The sequence below is a fragment of the Pan paniscus genome, chromosome 22 (genome assembly GCF_029289425.2).
Source record: "Pan paniscus chromosome 22, NHGRI_mPanPan1-v2.0_pri, whole genome shotgun sequence".
NCBI classification, from domain to species: Eukaryota; Metazoa; Chordata; class Mammalia; order Primates; family Hominidae; genus Pan; species Pan paniscus.
The window spans coordinates 25,166,761-25,187,263 of NC_073271.2; the positions used below are offsets into that span (position 1 = coordinate 25,166,761).

Here is a 20,503-nt window from a genome sequence, read left to right on the forward strand (position 1 = left end):
CTGGCCAACATGGTGAAACCCCGTCTCTACTAAAAATACAAAAAATTAGTGGGGCATGGTGGCACACACCTGTAATCCCAGTTACTCAGGAGGCTAAGGCAGGAGAATCACTTGAACCCAGGAGATGAGGTTGCAGTGAACAGAGATCGCGCCACTGCACTCCAGCCTGGGTGACAGAATGAGACTCCGTCTCAATTAAAAAAAAAAAAAAAAGTTGGGTCTTCAATAATTAAGCAACTCACTCTCATTCTTCTGCAGCAAATATACAGGGAATAAAATCACTATCAAAATTTATTAAAACTGGAAAGCACCTGGGTAATTCTCTAGTAACAACCTAATTTCTGAAAACAGACTTCCTAAATGTTCTTCATAACCCAACACAATCCAATCTTTTTTTTTTTTTTTAAAGACATTGTCTTGCTCTATTGTCCAGGCTGGAGTGCAGTGGTGCAATCTTGGCTCACTGCAACCTCCGCCCCGCCGGGTTCAAGCGATTTTCCTGCCTCAGCCTCCCAAGTAGCTGGGATTACAGGCATCCATCACCACACCCGGCTAATTTTTGTATTTTTAGTAGAGACAGGGTTTCACCATGTTGGCCAGGCTGGTCTCAAACTCCTGACCTCAAGTGATCTGCCCACCTCAGCCTCCCAAAGTGCTGGGATTACAGGCATGAGCCACCATACCAGGCCCCAATCTCTTTTTTTATTTCCACGCTCTTCTCAAGTGTTAACAATTCAATCTGCATAACAATGCTGACATAACATTTAATAACCCTCACCAAAAATCAACATTATAAATTTGAGAGTCTCCATGACTCCAACCAAAAAATATACAACAGAAATAAACTAGCAAAGTTTTAATACTTACAAGTGAAATTTTGCAAAAAATTCTTGGCCAATATGGAAGAACTCCTTTCACAGTTTCTGTGTCTCTCTCTGTACACATGGTTCCAAATTCCTGCATAGCCTAAAAGTAAGTTATTAACATCATTAGGATTAACAACCATAATACTGGCTATAGATTATTCTATTCTGGAAGCTTTGTCTATTTTATGTAATAGGAGAATACACTATTTCTCTTTATGCCATATGAGACTAGTTTGAAGAGCTCTTTCACAGGCTACTATGGTAGAAACTCTTCAGTTGTTTTTTAAAAAATAAAACATCTACAAACAAAAAAAACTCATTTAAAGTTACAAGGTCAAAGTTACATTCCCTAATGGGAAAAACTATACAGCCAAAATTCCAAAGCACTTTAAAAAAGTTCACTGTAACAAACTAATTTACGACCTAGAAAATAAATATCAACTAAGTTTAAGACTCTGTGTCAGAAAAAAGTACAATTATAAAAGAACTTAGCAATAAATTGTTCATTTTTCTTTTTTTTTTTTTTTTTTTGAGACGGAGTCTCGCTCTGTTGCCCAGGCTGGAGTGCAGTGGCGCGATCTCGGCTCACTGCAAGCTCCACCTCCCGGGTTCACACCATTCTCCTGCCTCAGCCTCCCGAGTAGCTGGGACTACACATTTTTCTTTACATAAAACATGCTAATGACATTTTATTTTAACAAAGGGATTTTCTTGATAATTTTTATGAAAACAAGAAAACTTGCTTTTAATTTTGTGGTGACATCTTTCTTTGAAAGTTTCCGCAGCACCATTCGGAAATCAGAATCTACAAGACTGTCAATTTCTTCAGCTCCTTGAATAGCAGGAACATAACCTAGGTCACTCTGAGATGTTCCAAAACCAATAAATCCAGGCACTGTTCCCTGTTCTTTGGCAAGGAGTTCTGCAGCTCGGCCACTGTTTGAAGGCTGATAAGAAAATTACGGAGAAAAAAAGTCAGAGTCCAGGAAGGGTTCAAAACTTAACTTTATAATTCCTTGGCTATTCCCATGGTCAGAATGAGCTTTTATTTTATTTTTTCCTAGCCTAAAATTTCATCTATTGCAAAGTTCCCCAAAGATTAATGGTTTTCTTGCCAAGAATCCATCAATACTGATCCTAGAAATTATTCCGTTTCCTAAACATTAGAATGTTTTGTAAACCGTGGATACAATCCATTAGTGGCTCATGATATCAATATAATGGACCATGACAGAATTTTAAAGAAATTGATTAAAATTTTTAAAATCAGAATGTATCACATGCAGGAAAATTTTCATAAATGCTGTTTTATGAATTTTTATTTCTAACTTTCATATAAATAGTATGTATACACATATGTATACTATGTAATGATGTAAAATGAACTCATAAATAGAACCCATCCTTTCATTCACCCATTAAATGAACAAATATTTATTAAACAATCACAATGGCCCAGGTCTAATGATAGCTGCCTCTAGACTGAGAGTTCCTTGAGAGTGGATACACTCATTTCCACATACTCCAAAGCCTAGCCTAACCTCTTTGGGCTAAAATTACATTATTATAGCCATAAAAATCAATACAACAGTCAATCTATAATACAGACTCCTTTGTTTTGAATCATAGTCAGTGGTTTCTTTGACTGATACACAATATAGTAGTCTTCTACTAAAAGGAGGTGAGTTGATACAGAGAAAGAAAATATTTGAACTGCTAAAAGAAATTAACTTATTGTTATCTAAACAGAAAATGCTTCAGTTTGACCACCAAGCTGACATCACAACCCATCTAAAGTCATCTATTTCTTATTTCTCTATAAGGATGTTTGCCAACGGTTATCCAAATGTGTGATTCAAATTGCTCATACCGGCCGGGCACAGTGGCTCACGCCTGTAATCTCAGCACTTTGGAAGGCCGAGGCGGGCAGATCACGAGGTCAGGAGTTCGAGACCAGCCTGGCCAACATGGTGAAACCCCATCTCTACCAAAGATACAAAAAATTAACTGGGCGTGGTGGCGCACACCTGTAATCCCAGCTACTCGGGAGGCTGAGGCAAGAGAATCGCTTGAACTGGAAGGCGGAGGTTGCAATGAGCCAAGACTGTGCCATTGCACTCCAGCCTGGGTGACAGGGCGAGACTCTGTCTCAAAAAAAAAAAAAACAAACAAATTGCTCATACCGGCCAGGCAAGGTGGCTCATGCCTGTAATCCCAACACTTTGGGAGGTCAAGGCGGGTGGATCACTTGAGCCCTGAAGTTCGAAACCAGCCTCGGCAACATGGCAAAACCCTGTCTCTACTAAAAACACAAAAATTAGCCAGGCGTGGTGGCATGTGCCTGTAATCCCACCTACTCAGGAGGCTGAGTCATGAGAATTGCTTGAACCTGGGAGGCTGAGGTTGCAGTGAGTCAAGATTGTGCTACTGCACTCCACCCAGGGCAACAGAGCGAGGCTCTGTCTCAAAAAAAAAAAAAAAAATTGCTAATACCTAGCAAAAGTGTGTTTGGAAAATTCATCTGACAAGGAATAATCTGGCCTACTTCCTAAACTGAATTGAGTGAACAGGAAAGAAAATGATGGCCTGCATTACATTTGTTTTCAATCTGTAGCATTTAAGACTAATTCCAAAAAAGGTTCTCTATTTTTTTTTTTTAAGTGAAAGTAAGTTTATTAAGAAAATAGGTCAGGCGCGGTGGTTCATGTCTGTAATCCCCGCACTTTGGGAGGCTGAGGAGGGAGATCACCTGAGATCAGGAGTTCAAGACCAGACTGGCCAACATGGTGAAACGCCATCTCTACTAAAAATACAAAATTAGCCAGGCATGGTGGCACATGCCTTTAATCCCAGCTACTTGGGAGGCTGAGGCAGGAGAATTGCTTGAACCCAGGGGGCAGAGATTGCAGTGAGTCGAGATCGCGCCATTGCACTCCAGCCTGGGCAAAAAGAGCGAAACTCCATTTCAAAAAAAAAAAAGAAAAGAATAAAAGAATGGCTACTCCATAGGCAAAGCAGCTGTTCTCTATTTTTTAAGTTTATTAAAATGAATTAATATTAATTATTCAATTCACCTTTCTCAATATTGGTACATGAATAAAGAGCCACAAAGGAAGTAGTTAGTGAATTATAATTCTTAAACTAAATATGATGACTTTAGGGTATCAGAATTTTCTACAATCTCATGTGTAAATGGTTTTATTATGAAACAGAATAAAAAACTAACTATTGCTAACATCTAAAGGAGTTGAGGCTGAAATAACAGAATTAGGAGTGATAACTAGGGGCAAAAGAGAAGGTATCAAATTTCCAGTCTCCAATTTAAAAGTAACAAGTTACTTTTAAATGCACTATCTTTTTTTAATGTCTACTTTAAATTTAAAATATAGTTACTCTTATGATCTTTGTATGTTAAGTGCTATACCCATAGTTCAATAAAAATTAAGAAACAATTCTATTTATGGCACTTATTTTTTTTTTGTACTATGCCTACTTCTGTCTACACTCTTTCATGCCTAGCTTCTAGAGTTATCTGTGGTGGCAATCCTGAGTCTACAAAGACCAAACCAAGGAAGACTTACAAGACCTTTCACCATCTAACCTCAACTTTTCCCAGTCTTATCTCCTGCCACTTTTCCTTCCCTTGCCCCACTTCCTTCTCCCTTCTTCAAATTATGCTGCCATCATTCATGCCCTAGTAGCAAACTGAATTCGAAGTTCTCTGAGGCAGGGCATGGTGGCTCACACCTGTAATCCCAGCACTTTAGGAGGCTGAGCGTATCTTTGGGCAGATCACTTCAGGCCAAGAGTTTGAGACCAGCCTAGCCAACATGGCAAAACCCTGTTTCTATTAAAAATACAAAAAATTAGCCGGGTGTGATGGTGCACGCCTGTAATCCCAGCTACTCGAGAGGCTGAGGCAACAAAACTGCTTGAACCTGGGAGGTGGAGGTTGCAGTGACCCGAGACTCTGTCTCAAAAAAAAAAAAAAAAAAAAAGTTATCTATGTGATGGCCTTTCACAATTTGATCTTTATATAACCTTTTCTCTCTACCTGAAAACGCTTCCTTTCTTTTCACTGTCTGACAAACTCCTACTCATCTTTCAAACTCATGTTTGCAACACTTGCCTTCCTCCATTCTCTTCCATTCTCCCACATTCTTTCTTCTAATACCTGCATCATAATTCTTTAACATTTGCTTACATATGTGTCTGTATCATCAAACTAATAGTTCAAGAACAGCAGACATCTATTATCTCTGAATACCTGACATCCAGGATCAAAGTCTTCTATTGAAGACTTTGCCACATTAAAGTTAAAATCCCAACTCCACAACTTCCTGGCTACATGAGCTTAGGCAAGCTAATTTCTCTAAACCTCAGTTTCACCACATTTAAAATGAGATATGAGTAATTAATTCATTAGTTGGGTTGTTTTCATGATTAAGCATAAGTTTTTAAATCACCATAGTAATAACTGATTCCAGCAAGAATCAAAGGGTGCTCAAACCATTAGGTGAAAGTTTGTGGAAGAGCAGGACATTCACAGTTTCAAACTAACATATTATTTGTTATTGGCCAATGGAAAAATATAACTTTATAATGAACAACACCTTAACCAAGTAATTAAACAAATACCACCAATAAGGGGACAAACAGGTGCGAAGTGCCCCTGGTGTGATGCACTGAGAAAGACTCATCATCTACGAAAAATTCCTTCTAAAAATTGTTTAGCCTGAATCTAATCATAAGGAAAAAACTAGATGAATCTGAATTAATCAAACAAATGGCCCAGGCTCTTCCAAATTTTGTTAAAAAAGACACTCCTCTCCCCGCTTAAACAGTACTGAGAAACTGTCTAGAACAAAGAAACCCAAATGGTAACTAAATGGAATGAGTGATCCTTGACTGAATCTCAGATGTTAAAACGGTTTATCTTTTTAAAAAAGTCCCAGCCTGGGCAACATGGTAAAACTCTGTCCCTACAAAAATAAGCTAGCCGTGATGGCCTGTACCTGTAGTCCTAGCTACTGGAAAGGCTAAGCTGGGAGGATCACTTGAACCCGAGAGGCGGAGATTGCAGTGAGCCAAGTTCACGCCTCTGCACTCCAGCCTGGGTAACAGAGCCAGACTCTGTCCCCGAAAAAAAAAAAAAAAGATTAGCCAGGAGTCCTAGCTACTAAGGAGGCTGAGGTGGGAGGACTGACCGCTTGAGCCCAAGAGGTTGACACTGCAGTGGGCCATGATCATACCACCACACTCCAGGTTTGGAGACAGAGCGACCCTGTCTTACAAAAAAAAGAAAAAAGAGAACATTATTGGGATAACTACAGAAGTCTACATACAAGGCTGTATCCTGGATTACAGTATTATACAAAAGTCAAAGTTTCTGCATACTATAACCATTATTATAATTGCTGCAGGCTAGAAAATGGCATTGTTTTTAGAAGATACATGCTGATGTATTTAGGAGTTAAGAGTCCCGACTTCTGCAACTAACACTTATAAGTTCAGAAAAATACATAAATTAAGAGAGAGAAAGCAAATGCAACCAAGTATTAGCAATTGGTAAGTGTAGGTAAAGAGTATATGGGATGTCGTTCTAATATTCTTGCAACTTTTCCTCATAAGAACTTTTCAAATATAAAACATTTGAGAAAATCTGTTAAATAAAAAACATTAAAAGATGCAAGTAAAGTGCTTAGCACAGTAACACAACAGGTTGCTATAACTGTTAATACTGTTATTATCTTCCAAAACAGATTAAGTGACAGATCTAAGAAAATGTGACATTGAAATCACTAGAATTAACTACATCAGAAACAGGAAAAAAAAGCATTCTCATAAAATTGGACTGTGCTATAATAAATCTAACGCCATAAAAAAATACCATTACAAAACCCCTCATCGTGTAGTTTTACACGAATCCACTTTAAGGTCGTCTTTAAGCAAGTACTTAGTGAGCGTCTATTAGGTGCCAGTCTGTTCTAGGCTCCGAGGATAAAAACATTTGCTTTCAAAATACTTACGTCCTAGTGAACCAAGACAATAAATGTCATAAATACAATGGAGTAAAATAAAGTAGGAAGAACAGGGAGTGGGGAAGGGCTACCAAGAGGGTGATCATGGGAGACCTCACTGAGGTGTCGAGAGCAAAGTTTGGAGCCACCTAACTGAAGAGCGTTGGGAGCCGGCCAGGTAGTCAAGGCACAATGAAGAGATCAGTGTGGCTGGATGAAGTAAGCCAAGAGGAGGGAGTTGAAGATGGGACTGCAGATGGAAAGGGGTAACAGGCAGTCCAGAAACCAAATATACCATCCTAAGAGCTTTAGCTTAGGAGAAGCCACTGTAGGTAGCAAAGGAGAGGCACAATCTGCGGTAACCTCCACAGTGGGTTCACTTTAACATTCTCCTAACTCTCCTTCTTCCTAGCGCCGCCCTCCCCCAACCAACCCGCTACCTCGGCCAGATCACCTTCCAGTGAACCTGACACATTATCATTTCTTCATGAATATTATGGGTGTGTGCTCGGATGGGGACAGCTCTGGCATGGTACATCTTTTCTCTCACGATTCCCCAATCTGCTCAGAGATAACACAAACCGCTCTCAGGGACGCACACACAACAGAGAGGTCACACTCGACAGGGAAACACACGCCTCCCTACAGCCGCGCTCCACACACCCTCCAGCAACGCGCTGGGCGGTGCCAGCCGCCTCGAAGCGAGGCTCCCGGGTCGGCCGAGCCAGCCCCCGCTCACCCTCAGGTTCCCTTTAGTTCGCTGCTTGTTCTTCCCGCCCATGGTCGCGGTTGCAGCTGTACTCTGAGCACTCAGACCCCGGTTGACACGTCCGGGACACAACTTCCGGCTTCTGGCGGCGGAAGAGGACACCCTGTAATAACTTCCCCCGGGCCCTTTTCCGCCACCTACCCTGTCCATTTGCTGCCCCACTTCCGCTCCCGCCTCCCGCTGTGTCCCTGACCATCCGCTACCGGAGACGTCACAGCTAAAGCCACGCCTGTCTGAGTGATGTCATTCCTGGCCAATAGGAAGCCAAGCATTGGACCCGTGGCGCCAAATCCTGTCCTCCCCGCTTTCAGAAGCTAGGTTTGTTCCTTGCTTAGAGGTTAGGAAACTGGCGTGAATCATCAGAGGGGCAGTTTCACCTAAGGGTAGCATTAGAATGTTATGGTAGAGGCTGTGGGAAGATGGGAATGTTTTAGACTTCCAACATGATGCAATCATCAGTATCACCTGGGCGTTTTTTAGAAAAGGCCAACTCGGGCCCCTCAGAACTCCTGAATCAGATCCTGCATTTTGACAGTATTCCCAAGTCTTGTTAAAATTTGATTACTGCTGTAGGCAATATTCTCTCTAAATCTCCCCTCCCCGTCCCCTTTTATTCATATTGAAACGGTTAACGTGCAGTTTAGGAAAGAGGATAATGTGGGAGTCCCTATTAAAATTTGAAATGTACAAATCCTGTAACCTATTGATTGTGCGACTCAGAATCACACCAGAGAAACAAGTAAATGTGTGCTGGTTATTGTTTCTTGTCCACGCAGTCACCCTTTTATACTCAACTCCATGTTGCTGGGGGGGCTTCTGCTAGATTCCACCAACAGGACGAACTAGAGGGAAACAAAGGCAAGAGGAAGAAGGGACTTGCTCCATTCTGTAAGCATCATGCCACAGAATTACAGAATTCTGTAAGCATTCTGTAAGCATCCATCCTTTTTCCAACAATCACAGAATCAGCCTTATTGCACCCCTCAGAGATCACAGCAGCAGTCAGTGCTCTCCTCAGAGATCTGAATTCTACCTTCATGCGGCCCCTCCCCTGAGCTCCTGAGATAGCCAACGTTTGAGCCACCTCCTCAGAAGTTTGAGCCTCAACACCGTGGGATCCCTTCTTTGTGCTCCAGAGATCCAGTAACAGCCAGCCATCACCCTCTCTTCATTCTTCATAGGCCTGAACTAAGGTGTTCAGGGCCCTCCTTCAAGCTTTTAGGTACTTATGACTCCAACCACTTCTTTTGTTCCATCCTTTCCTAGCTCTAGGAATGGTAGCTGCTACCTGCAGTGATTACCTCTGTTACCTTTTATAATTCCTTTTGACCAATTTCCCATATTAAAATATTTCTCAATAACTAATGTGATTTCTGTTTTCCTGACTGGACCCTGATTTTAAAATGCACACAAAAGCCGGGTGCGGTGGCTGACGCCTGTAATCCCACCACTTTGGGGGGCCAAGGCAGGTGGATCACCTGAAGTCAGGAGTTCGAGACCAGCCTGGCCAACATGGCAAAAACCCATCGCTACTAAAAATATGAAAATTAGCTGGGCGTGGTGGCAGGCGCCTGCAATCCCAGCTACTTGGAAGGCTGAGGCATGAGAATCTCTTGAACCCGGGAGGCGAAGGTTGCAGTGAGCCAAGATCACGCCACTGCACTCCAGCCTGGGTGACAGAGCAGACTGTCTCAGAAAAAAGTCACACAAAGAGACATATTACAGGATGTTCACAAAAACTTTATAATAGGAAGATAATTGTAAGCAACCTATGTCTATATATTGGAGAACTGCTAAATAAATTATATGTATTCAGTAAGCTATTAGGCAGCATTTAAGAAGAATAAGTTTTATCTGTACACACATAGGAAGAATTCTAAGACACATTCTTAAATAAAAAGCAAATACCAAGTAATATGTACAGTATGATACCATTTGTGTTTTTAAAACCCACAACACAATAATATATATATATTTATGCATATATATATAATATAAATACAGAGAATAGGCCGGGTGCGGTGGCTCACGCCTGTAATCCCAACACTTGGGGAGGCCAAGGTGGGTGGATTGCTTGAGGTCAGGAGTTTGAGACAAGCCTGGCCAACATGGTGGAACCCCGTTGCTACTAAAATACAAAAATTAGCTGGGCATGGTGGCAGGCAGCTGTAATCCCAGCTACTAGGGAGGCTGAGGCAGGAGAATTGCTTGAACCCAGGAGGTGGAGGTTGCAGTGAGCCAAGATCGTGCCTCTGCACTTCAGCCTGGGTGACAAAGTGAGACTCCGTCTCAAAAAAAAAAAAAAAAAATAGAATAAAGATCTGCAAGAATACATACCAGTCTGATCATTGTAGTTACTTTTTGTGGGAAAAAGTGGCAAGAAAAGACATTAGGGTTAAGAGTTATAGTCAAAGGAAATTAAGCCTTATCTGTAAGATTTTATTTTATACAAGGACAACATCTTCATATATTAATTATGTAATTAAAAATCAACTCAGGCTGGGTGCAGTGACCGATGCCTATAATCCCAGCACTTTGGGAGGCCAAGGCGGGTGGATCACCTGAGATCAGGAATTCAAGACCAGCCCGGCCACGATGGTGAAACCTCGTCTCTACCAAAAATACAAAAACTAGCTAGGCACGGTGGCACGCACCTGTAACCCCAGCTACGTGGGAGGCTGAGGCAGGAGAATTGCTTGAACCCAGGAGGCAGAGGTTGCAGTGAGCCGAGATCGCGCCACTGCACCCCAGCCTGGGCAACAGAACAAGACTCCGTCTCAAAAAAAAAAAAAAAAAAAATCAACTCAACAAATATTAAATTGTTTAAAATAAATCATTGGTTACATATATCATGGTACATTGGTTATACAAATTGTAGTGTCCTCATTCTTGAGAGTTATACAATATAGCTGCAAACAGTTTAACACATTGGAAACACTACTAGATATCATGCCATTCACTGAAAATGTGGGTGTCACATATCAAAAATGCTACAGAAGGGGAAGATTAACATGTGCTTGAGTAGTCAGATAGGCTTTCCAAGCCAAAGCCCAAAGCTTGGAAAACATTAGGAAAAGTAAAATAAAAGGGAGAACATTCAAAATGGGGACGAGAGAGGGACAGAGACAGTGAGTTGGATTAGCACAGATTTCGGAAAGGACAGTCAAGAATCTAGCCTGACTTCAGTACAGACTTACCCAGGGGAAAAAAAAAAAAAAACTTCAAGGACAAGACTGGCATGATTATCTGTGCTCCTATTTACTAATTGTTTCCTAAATTTTGTCTGTTCCTGCTGGAAATATCTCTTGATTTCATTTCCTTGTATTCTGACGAGACTTTCCACCTTTCGCAACAGGGATCCATGCCTCTTGCCATGTTCCTCAACTACTCCAGGCCACTCAGATCTCTCTTCGATTTTCCTAGGACATCAACTTATAACTGGTTTATTTTTTTACCCAGAAGTCAGTAGGATATTACTGCTTTGGGAACTTGAAAATAGTCTCATTGATTTAACAGTTTCTCATGTTTAGATTTTCCAGCAAGTCTGTAAATCCTTTGAAGGTGAGGCTATCTCCATGGTACTCTAAACAGTGCCTGCCAAAGTAGATACCCGCAAATTTGTTTTAATTGATTCATACAAGGTTTTAGAAATCAGAAAATAATTGTTTCTATCAATACAGTAGGTGATAGGCAGAAAAGGTTTGGACAGAAGAACATTAAAAATAATGTTTAATTTTTGTCAAAATGTAAATGTTTATGTCAAGAAATGTCGGCTGGGTGCAGTGGCTCACGCCTGTAATCCCAACGCTTTGGGAGGCCAAGCCAGGAGGATTACCTGAGGTCAGGCGCTCGAGACCAGCCTGGCCAACATGGTGAAAACTTGTCTCTACCAAAAATACAAAAATTAGCCAGGCGTGGTGGTGCGTGCCTGTAATCCTACATACTCAGGAGTCTGAGACAGGAGAATCACTTGAACCCACGATGCAGAGGTTGCACTGAGCTGAGGTCACACCACTGCACTCCAGCCTGGGCAACAGAGCAAGACTCTGTCTCAAAAGAAAAAAAGAAAAAAGAAATGTCAATACTTTTAAGGCCAAGATTAGCAACTCTTCAGAAACCAGGTTGGGAGTTAAAAAAAAGAGACTTGAAACCCTCCCTTCTTCATTCATAATTATTAATATTATAAATTCTTGTTTTCACAGATTAAGAGTTACACATCAGAATTATAGCCTTTTTTCCCTAAGTAAATATTGGGCATGCCTTACAGAAGTCTGATGTTAAAATAATCTTACCCATCCAGACAAGTTTCTGAGGAGGAAAATCAGACATCAAGCACTTAAAAATATATTTCGGCTGGGCCAGGTGGCTCACACCTGTAATCCCAACACTTTGGGAGGCTGAGGCGGGTGAATCATGAGGTCAGGAGATCTAGACCATCCTGGCTAACATGGTGAAACCCCATCTCTACTAAAAATACAAAAAATTTGCTGGACATGGTAGCAGGCGCCTGTAGTCTCAGCTACTTGGGAGACTGAGGCAGGAGAATGGCATGAACCCAGGAGGCAGACCTTACAGTGAGCCGAGATCGTGCCACTGCACTCTAGCCTGGGCAACAGAGCGAGACTCCGTCTCAAAACAAAACAAAACAACTCAGCATTAATTAATCTTTATTAAACTTGGTGGTACTTTACCTTCAACTGTTATTAAGATGTATTTTTTGGGGGGGGTACAAATACTTTTTCATGGGTTTAAAGTTTTTCTTTTTCTTTTTAATCTACTGGAAAATCATGCAATGCTGCGAGCATTGGACACAATCCAGGGCCACAAGTCTGCATACTCCTTTGCTACTGGTCCTATAATGGCAGAACCTTTCATTTTGCCTTTATTATTCACTATGACCCCTGCATTATCTTCGGAATAAAGAAACACACCATCTTTTCTCCGGTATGACTTTGGTTGTCGAATGACCGCTGCTGGATGTACCATTTTTCTGAGCTCTGGTTTGCCCTTCTTGACTGTGGCCATCACCATGTCACCCACACTAGCAGCAGAAAGTCTGTTCAGCTGTCCCTTGATCCCCTTCATGGAGATGATATACAGGTTTTTGGCTCCTGTGTTGTCAGCAGTTGATCACAGCTCCTACTGGAAGACCCAAGGAAATCCAGAAGTTCACACCAGAGGACCTACCACGTCCTTGCTTTGACATCTTGAACGCTGGAAAGAAGGAAAAAAGTATTTTTAAATTCTTTTTAAGCAAACTTCTTATTTAAATAGCAGCAACACTACATAGGTAATATATGCCAGCAGAGCATTTGTTTGTCAACTGAGATCTGTAGAGTCAATTGAGAAAATAAGACATAATAGTTTGCTAACATTACAAAATAAATGTACAATAAGAATAATTTCAGAATATACCAGCTGTAACTCATCACAATTCAACATGAGATTGGGGTGAGGACAAATGTCCAAACTATATCAGAGGGATTTAAAAGAAAAGAAAATAACCATAATAGTACTAGAGGAATATATAGGTGAATTTCCAGTTCAAAATAGCATCTGCTAGCAGCCCCTCTCAAATTCACATACACACAAAAAAACTGATGAAAACATTGAAGAAGACAAAAACACCACAACTAAAATTAAAACTGATGAAAAACAGATTTCCAGAATCTAGAAGGAAACTGTAATACTGAGTCTGGACTCAGGAAGTCAAGAAGGCAGGAAGGAGATACAGACACATGTATATATTATTTCCTTACCACATAAAACTGTGTCCTTTCCACGGTGGCTCATGCCTGTAATCCCAGCACTTTGGGAGGCCGAGGCGGGTGGATCACGAGGTCAGGAGATCGAGACCATCCTGGCTAACACGGTGAAACCCCGTCTCTACTAAAAACACAAAAAATTAGCCGGGCGTGGTGGCGGACGCCTGTAGTCCCAGCTACTCGAGAGGCTGAGGCAGAAGAATGGTGTGAACCCGGGAGGCGGAGCTTGCAGTGAGCCGAGATCGCACCACTGCACTCCAGCCTGGGCGACAGAGCGAGACTCCCTCTCAAAAACAAACAAACAAAAAAAAACTGTGTCCTTTCTTGCTGGTCTAACCCCTACTCCTATGTGCCCTACAAAGCCCTTTCTTCCCACATATTCTTTGGAATTGCAGCTTCGGTGATTAGCCAATATTCACCCTCAACACGTGTTTACAGTTTGGCTAATGACAGTGCTTCCATAGCAGCCTCTCATGAGTGCTGTTTATTGTCTAAAATCCTACCTACCTCAGGGGTCTGCAGATAAGAATAGGATCTTCTTTGCTTCCACTTTCCTTAAAACAATAAATCATTGTTTTTGGGCTGCTGTCAACAGAATACACCTTCTGACATCTGTCCTCTTACCAGCCTCCTGGTCACTCCCTTTTAGTCTCTAAAGACTTAGCACTTGGCTCTCCACCCTCATTCCAAACATCATCCTGGATGGTCTTTTTAAAGTCCTAATTAGGTTCATGTGGCATATCTGTCAATTGCTTGGCCTCTCAGTTATAAAAATCTTCATCTCTCATATCCTTTTCCTCCATTCCACTTCATCTACCACACCACAGTCACATCCTGATATTAATACTTAAATTTTCCCAATTTCACCCCACTCTTGGGTCACAATCTCTCTTGCCAGATTCCTCATTTAACTGTTTCCACCTAGACATTCTTCAAGGAAATCTTAACCTTGCATTGGCCCTTATATTTTCTCGCTAACTTTAAGGACTCTTTTCTCTTTACTCCCTTCATTGTTCACTTTAGAGTTCATGATCTTTTGTGTCAATCACTCTCTTGCCAATACCACGAAGTCTCTTGTACATCTGCTCTTTCAGCCTATTCATCTGGAGAAACCAAACACTACACAAAGCCAATTATTTGTTTTCAGCTTTTTTTTTTCCAGAGAAAAGTTGAACACTACCTGGAAAACAAACAATTTAGTCAACAGAAGCTTTAGACCACTAAGAATTAATTATCCCATGCCTTAGTTGTGTCTTCAATACAGCCCAACAAATGTACCATACTTCCGTAATGTCTTAGGACTCCCAGCAATTAATTATTTGAACACTTCTTCAAAACTCTGACCATTCTACCTTCCTCCTTGACTTCAACAGATGAGTTTTCCTCCAATTTCACAGTGAGAGGTGACAGCGTGCTGGCAGTCCTCACAGCCCTGGCTCGCTCTCGGCGCCTCCTCTGCCTGGGGTCCCACTTTGGCGGCACTTGTGGAGCCCTTCAGCCCGCCGCTGCACTGTGGGAGCCCCTTTCTGGGCTGACGAAGGGCGGAGCCTGCTCCCTCAACTTGCGGGGAGGCGTGGAGGGAGAGGCGCAGGCGGGAACCCGGGCTGCGCGCGGTGCTTGCGGGCCAGCGTGAGTTCCGGGTGGGCGTGGGCTCGGCGGACCCTGCGCTCCGAGCGGCCTGCCTGCCCGCCCCGCCGGCCCCGGGCAGTGAGGGGCTTAGCACCTGGGCCAGCAGCTGCTGTGCTCAATTTCTCGCTGGGCCTTAGCTGCCTTCCCGCAGGGCAAGGCTCGGGACCTGCAGCCCGCCATGCCTGAGCCTCCCCTCCCCGCTTCCGTGGCTCCTGTGCAGCCTGAGCCTCCCCGACAAGCGCCACCCCCTACTCCACGGCACCCAGTCCCATCAACCACCCAAGGGCTGAGGAGTGCGGGCGCACGGCGGGGGACTGGCAAGCAGCTCCACCTGCAGCCTCGGTACGGGATCCACTGGATGAAGCCAGCTGGGCTCCTGAGTCTGGTGGGGACGTGGAGAACCTTTATGTCTAGCTCAGGGATTGTAAATACACCAATCGGCACTCTGTATCTAGCTCAAGGTTTGTAAACACACCAATCAGCACCCTGTGTCTAGCTCAGGGTTTGCGAATGCACCAATCGACACTCTGTATCTAGCTACTCTGGTGGGGACTTGGAGAACCTTTATGTGGACACTCTGTACCTAGCTAATCTAGTGGGGAGGTGGAGAAACTTTGTGTCTAGCTCAGGGATTGTAAACGCACCAATCAGCACCCTGTCAAAACAGACCACTCGGCTCTCTGTAAAATGGACCAATCAGCAGGATGTGGGTGGGGCCAGATAAGAGAATAAAAGCAGGCTGCGGGAGCTAGCAGTGACAACCTGCTCTGCTCCCCTTACATACTGCAGAAGCTTTGTTTTTTTTTTCTCTTTGCAATAAATCTTGCTACTGCTCACTCTTTGGGTCCACACTGCTTTTATGAGCTGTAACACTCACCACGAAAGTCTGCAGCTTCACTCCTGAAGCCAGCAAGACCAGGAGCCCACAGGGAGGAACGAACAACTCCAGACACACCGCCTTAAGAGCTGTAACACTCACTGCGAAGACCTGCAGCTTCACTCTTGAGCCAGCGAGACCACGAGCCCACCAGGAGGAAGAAACTCAACACATCCGAACATCAGAAGGAACAAACTCCAGACGTGCCATCTTAAGAGCTGTAACACTCACCATGAGGGTCCGAGGCTTCATTCTTGAAGTCAGTGAGACCAAGAACCCACCAATTCTGGATACAAGAGGACAAGAGAATCAGATTATAATCCTTATCTTTTCAATAACAAACATATAAATTGTTTTCAATAACAAACATATAAATTGGGCTGATGATTATTATACACGTTTAACTAAATCGGTGTTAGAATAGTAAAATTCTCTGATACTCTCTGAAATGTTCTTTCATTGCCCTTCCCATTTCCCTAGGATGTTTCTGACCTCCCCCTGATTCCTGGCTAAAGTGTTAATTGCTGATTTATCAGGCTTCTAAAACCCCATTCCAGCCCTAGACATGTGGCTATTCCAATGGATGGTGATCAGGTCATATTGGTTGTTAACTATGTTGAATATCCCTTCCCACGAAACTTCCATCTTCAATTATAGTCGCTCCATAATTCTGTTAAAAAAATAAGTGTTAAAGATGGGGGGGAGAAAAATGTATGCACAAGGCTAGTCATTGCTGCACCTTTTTTTTTTTTTTGAGAAGGAGTCTCGCTGTGTCACCGAGGTTAGAGTGCAGTGGCGTGATCTTGGCTCACTGCAACCTCTGCCTTCCGGGTTCAAGCGATTCTCCTGCCTCAGCCTCCCGAGGAGCTGGGATTACAGGCGCCTGCCACCACACCTGGCTAATTTTTTGTATTTTTGGTACAGACAGGGTTTCACCATGTTGGCCAGGCTGGTCTCGAACTCCTGACCTCAGGTGATCCACCCACCTCGGCCTCCCAAAGTGGTGAGATTACAGGCGTGAGCCGCCGCACCCAGCCTAATTTTTTTTTTTTTTGAAGAAAACCCCGCATATACACACATGCAAAAATAAGATACTAGAAAATAAAATGTAAAACCAAAATTTAATATTGTCTTTTTGGACACAGGATTGTGGGTGACTTTAAAATCCAGTTATTTCTACTCTTCCTATAATGATACATATTATGTGTAATCATATATATAATACATATATGTAATACGTTATATATAACATATAAATAATATATATAATTTGTTGGTGGGAGGAACAAGGGAAAGCAGGTTTACAAAATCTGAAAAGCCAAATGCCCCAGTGGGGAAAAAACCCCCCATTTCGGTAATTCCCTGGTTAAAATCGAGGAACACCCTGGACTTCGAAGGCACCAGCTGGGTCCCAGGGTGCACCATTCCTCTAATCCCCCAGTTGCAGCAACATCTGGGAAGTCCCGAGAATGGGGATCTATGCCTGTTTTTCCAAAAGATAATAAGCGTCAACAACAACAAAAAATAAAAAGTCCAACTCCGCCCCAAAGCAGCATCTGGCTGGCCTGCGAGATGCCCACTGGGGAGGCGAGTCCGCAGCTTAGGACTCAAGCCCGGGGTCGGAAGCTATTGCCGAAATCCGAAACGCTGCGCTCGCAGCTGCAGTGACGCGACCTGCTCATAAGTCCCGGTGCTCACAGCATCCCGGCAACTTACGAGCTAGTGCTTCCGGGTCACCCCGGCCCAGGAAGGCGCACGCGCGAAGCATAGCGCGCTTCACTCCGCACTCTTAGGCTGCGTGTGAGGCCTGCGAGTGCTCGGGAGCTGCCGCAGTCACAAGAGAAAGCCTAGCTGTCAATGACAGCCCCAGAGCGCCTGGGCGCCTTGCGATACCCGGGTGTCTGTAGGCAGCCAGGAGACACTTCCAAGCTGATCTGGAATCTTTCCTCGCCCAGCTCTGTCCCTCGCAGGGATGGCAAAGGACATTACGACCTACATCCCTTCCCGGATCTGATGGCTTCAGATTGGCAGATTGTGTTAAAGTGGAAGGCTCGTGGTGCCCCTTTGCTGAGTTTTTATGGACTTAGTTTTCTCAAGTAGTTCTAATTATCGCTGGGGGGGGGGGGGGCGGGAACGTAATTTCTGCGTCTGCCCTTAAATACCTTTAAACCTTGGCTTCATTGCCGCTTTTATGGAATTTCACCCATAGTCTGTCTTTTTTAGTTTCCCTGATACGCGTCTTTCTTAATAATAATAATAATAATAATAAAATAGCACTTTGGGAGGCCGAGGCGGGCGGATTACCTGAGGTCGGGAGTTCAAGACCAGCCAGGCTAACATGGTGAAACCTACCTCTCTACTAAAAATACAAAAATTAGCGGGGTGCAGTGGCGCGCGCCTGTAATCCCAGCTACTCCGGAGGCTGAGGAAGAATTGCTTGAACCTGGGAGGCAGAGGTTGTGGTGAGCCTAGATCACGCCACCGCACTCGCACTCCAGCCTGGGCTACAGAGCGAGACTTCGTCTTAAAAAAAAAAAAACAAGGCATGTGGCCAGTATTCCCTGCCTATACTTGTTTTCTTTAGAAAAATGTAACTTTTAAACATAATTTGACTTGAAACGGTTTCTTTCCAGGATTTATCATTTTTTATAGGTGATTCCAGTTCAAACTATTTATTACATTAATATGTTGACAAATTGTCGTTGCTGAACAAATTTTTTATGTGCAATCATACGGAACATTTTATATTTAAGGATGTTTATATATCAAGTATATAATCATTGGCAGAAACTGGGCAGGGCGCGGTGGCTCACGCCTGTAATTCCAGCACTTTGAGAGGCTGAGGCAGGTGGATCATCTGAGGTCAAGACTTCAAAACCAGCCTGGCCAACATAGTGAATCCCTGTCTCTACTAAAAATACAAAAAATAGCGAGCGTGGTAGCACGCACCTGTAATCTCAGCTACTCGGGAGAATGAGGTGGGAGAATCACTTGAACCCCCGGTGGCGGAGGTTGCAGTAAGCCAAGATTGCGCCACTGCACTCCAGCCTGGGTGACTGACCCAGATTCTGTCTCCAGAAAAAAAAAAAAAGAGAAAGAAACCTAAGAAAGCTATATTGTTTATACTCTAACATTTCTAACATTTAACTACATTTATCCATTCTCAAAGGAAGTTGGTCATCACAAGATTGGAAAATCTGTACTTCCCTGGCTTAGTATGACTTAATCATAAACGTCTAAATTTGACAGATGTCCCAGGAAAGAAAACTTATAAAACTACTCTGCTGCATTCTATGTGTTTATGTGACATTTGAGATCTGCATATTATACATAGCAATCTGGTTTTTAATATAATGTACAGAGACTGAAAAAGTTTTAGCAGTTTAGCTGCCACTTTAGCTGCTTAAAGTAATATATGCATCATCTGCCCCCTTTGGTGGTAGGGATGTCAGATTCAATTCTCTGTAGGGTATTTCATACAAATCTGTTAGTCGCTGGAGGAATCAGAAACTAGACACACAACTGGTCCATCTGGCTGTCTGGTGGCAGCAGAGGAACTGGGATTTCCAGGGCAACTGACGGGGCGATCGGACAGGGCAGCAGGGAGGAAATCTGGGGACGTACATAAGATTTAGGTCCAATACAAGCACTGTGCTTTAAATACCATTCTGATTCTCATTTATGTTTAACCACCTTTATATTTAAGATCTATCCACATTGCCTTCTTCCATTTCATTCCTTCAGATTTCTACATTGTATTACATAATATATGCTGTCTTTTACTTACTGATTCATTTTGTGATGAGCATAGTTTGCCTACAACCTTTTACTAACTTAATGCATTGTCTCTCACCCCAACTCCATTCCTTAACCAAGTCTGACTGGTCAAGAAATATCCAACACCTGGTATCAACCTGCATCAACCTGCATGCTAGCAAATTAGCAAATAATAAATGCTTTTGGAACTGGTTTATGGAGGTCCTCAAAAACTGGGCGGTGTGTTTATTTAATGCTAGGTCAATTTGGCAAAAATAAATGTACAGAAAGCCATTTCCAGAACAAAAAATGTCAGAATACAATTTGCCAAACAAATTTTCTAAATTACTAATTTGATGAATTGTTGAGGCTTATTAAAAAAGTTTAAGCCCTACTAATGCCTCAGCCTTGTCTAAGGCAAGCCCAGGAGCAGGGGCAGAGCGTGAGTATACAAAAAGTGAGGAACTGCAAACTCCACTTCAGAAAAACTTCACCTATTTGTGTATCAAAAGGCTGGGGTAAATGCAAAACTAAAGCTCTGAAAAACTCTATTTGACAAACTAGCTTTCAACTGCTAGTAAAAAGCCTAGAAATTGGCCAGGCATGTTGGCTTATGCCTGTAATCCAAGCACATTGGGAAGCTGAGGTGGGAGGATCACCTGAGGTCAGGAGTTCAAGACCAGCCTGGCCAAAATGGTGAAACCCTGTCTCTACTAAAAAACACAAAAATTAGCCAGGCATGGTGGCGGGCGCCTGTAATCTCAGCTACTTGGGAGGCTGAGGCAGGGGAATCGCTTGAACTTGGGAGGCGGAGGTTGCAG

The 20,503-nt window shown here is 42.9% G+C and overlaps 1 protein-coding gene and 1 pseudogene across 2 annotated transcripts in view; both read right to left on the reverse strand.

Moving 5' to 3' along the window:
- The window catches only part of LTN1 (listerin E3 ubiquitin protein ligase 1), a 65,111-nt gene extending 57,247 nt beyond the window's left edge, over positions 1 to 7,864 (reverse strand). Inside the window, exons 1-3 of one of the 2 annotated variants that reach the window (XM_034948302.3) lie at positions 7,626 to 7,864; positions 1,610 to 1,813; positions 868 to 966 (exon numbers count right to left, since the gene is read on the reverse strand). In XM_034948302.3, the coding sequence (XP_034804193.3) occupies positions 868 to 966; positions 1,610 to 1,813; positions 7,626 to 7,805 (483 nt within the window). In that variant the 5' untranslated portion in view covers positions 7,806 to 7,864. The remainder of the gene's footprint in view (positions 1 to 867; positions 967 to 1,609; positions 1,814 to 7,625) is intronic. The other variant, XM_008965765.4, reaches the window with a different exon arrangement.
- Positions 7,865 to 12,409: 4,545 nt separating this feature from the next.
- On the reverse strand, positions 12,410 to 19,614 carry LOC100983739 (large ribosomal subunit protein uL14-like; annotated as a pseudogene).
- Positions 19,615 to 20,503: the final 889 nt, after the last annotated feature.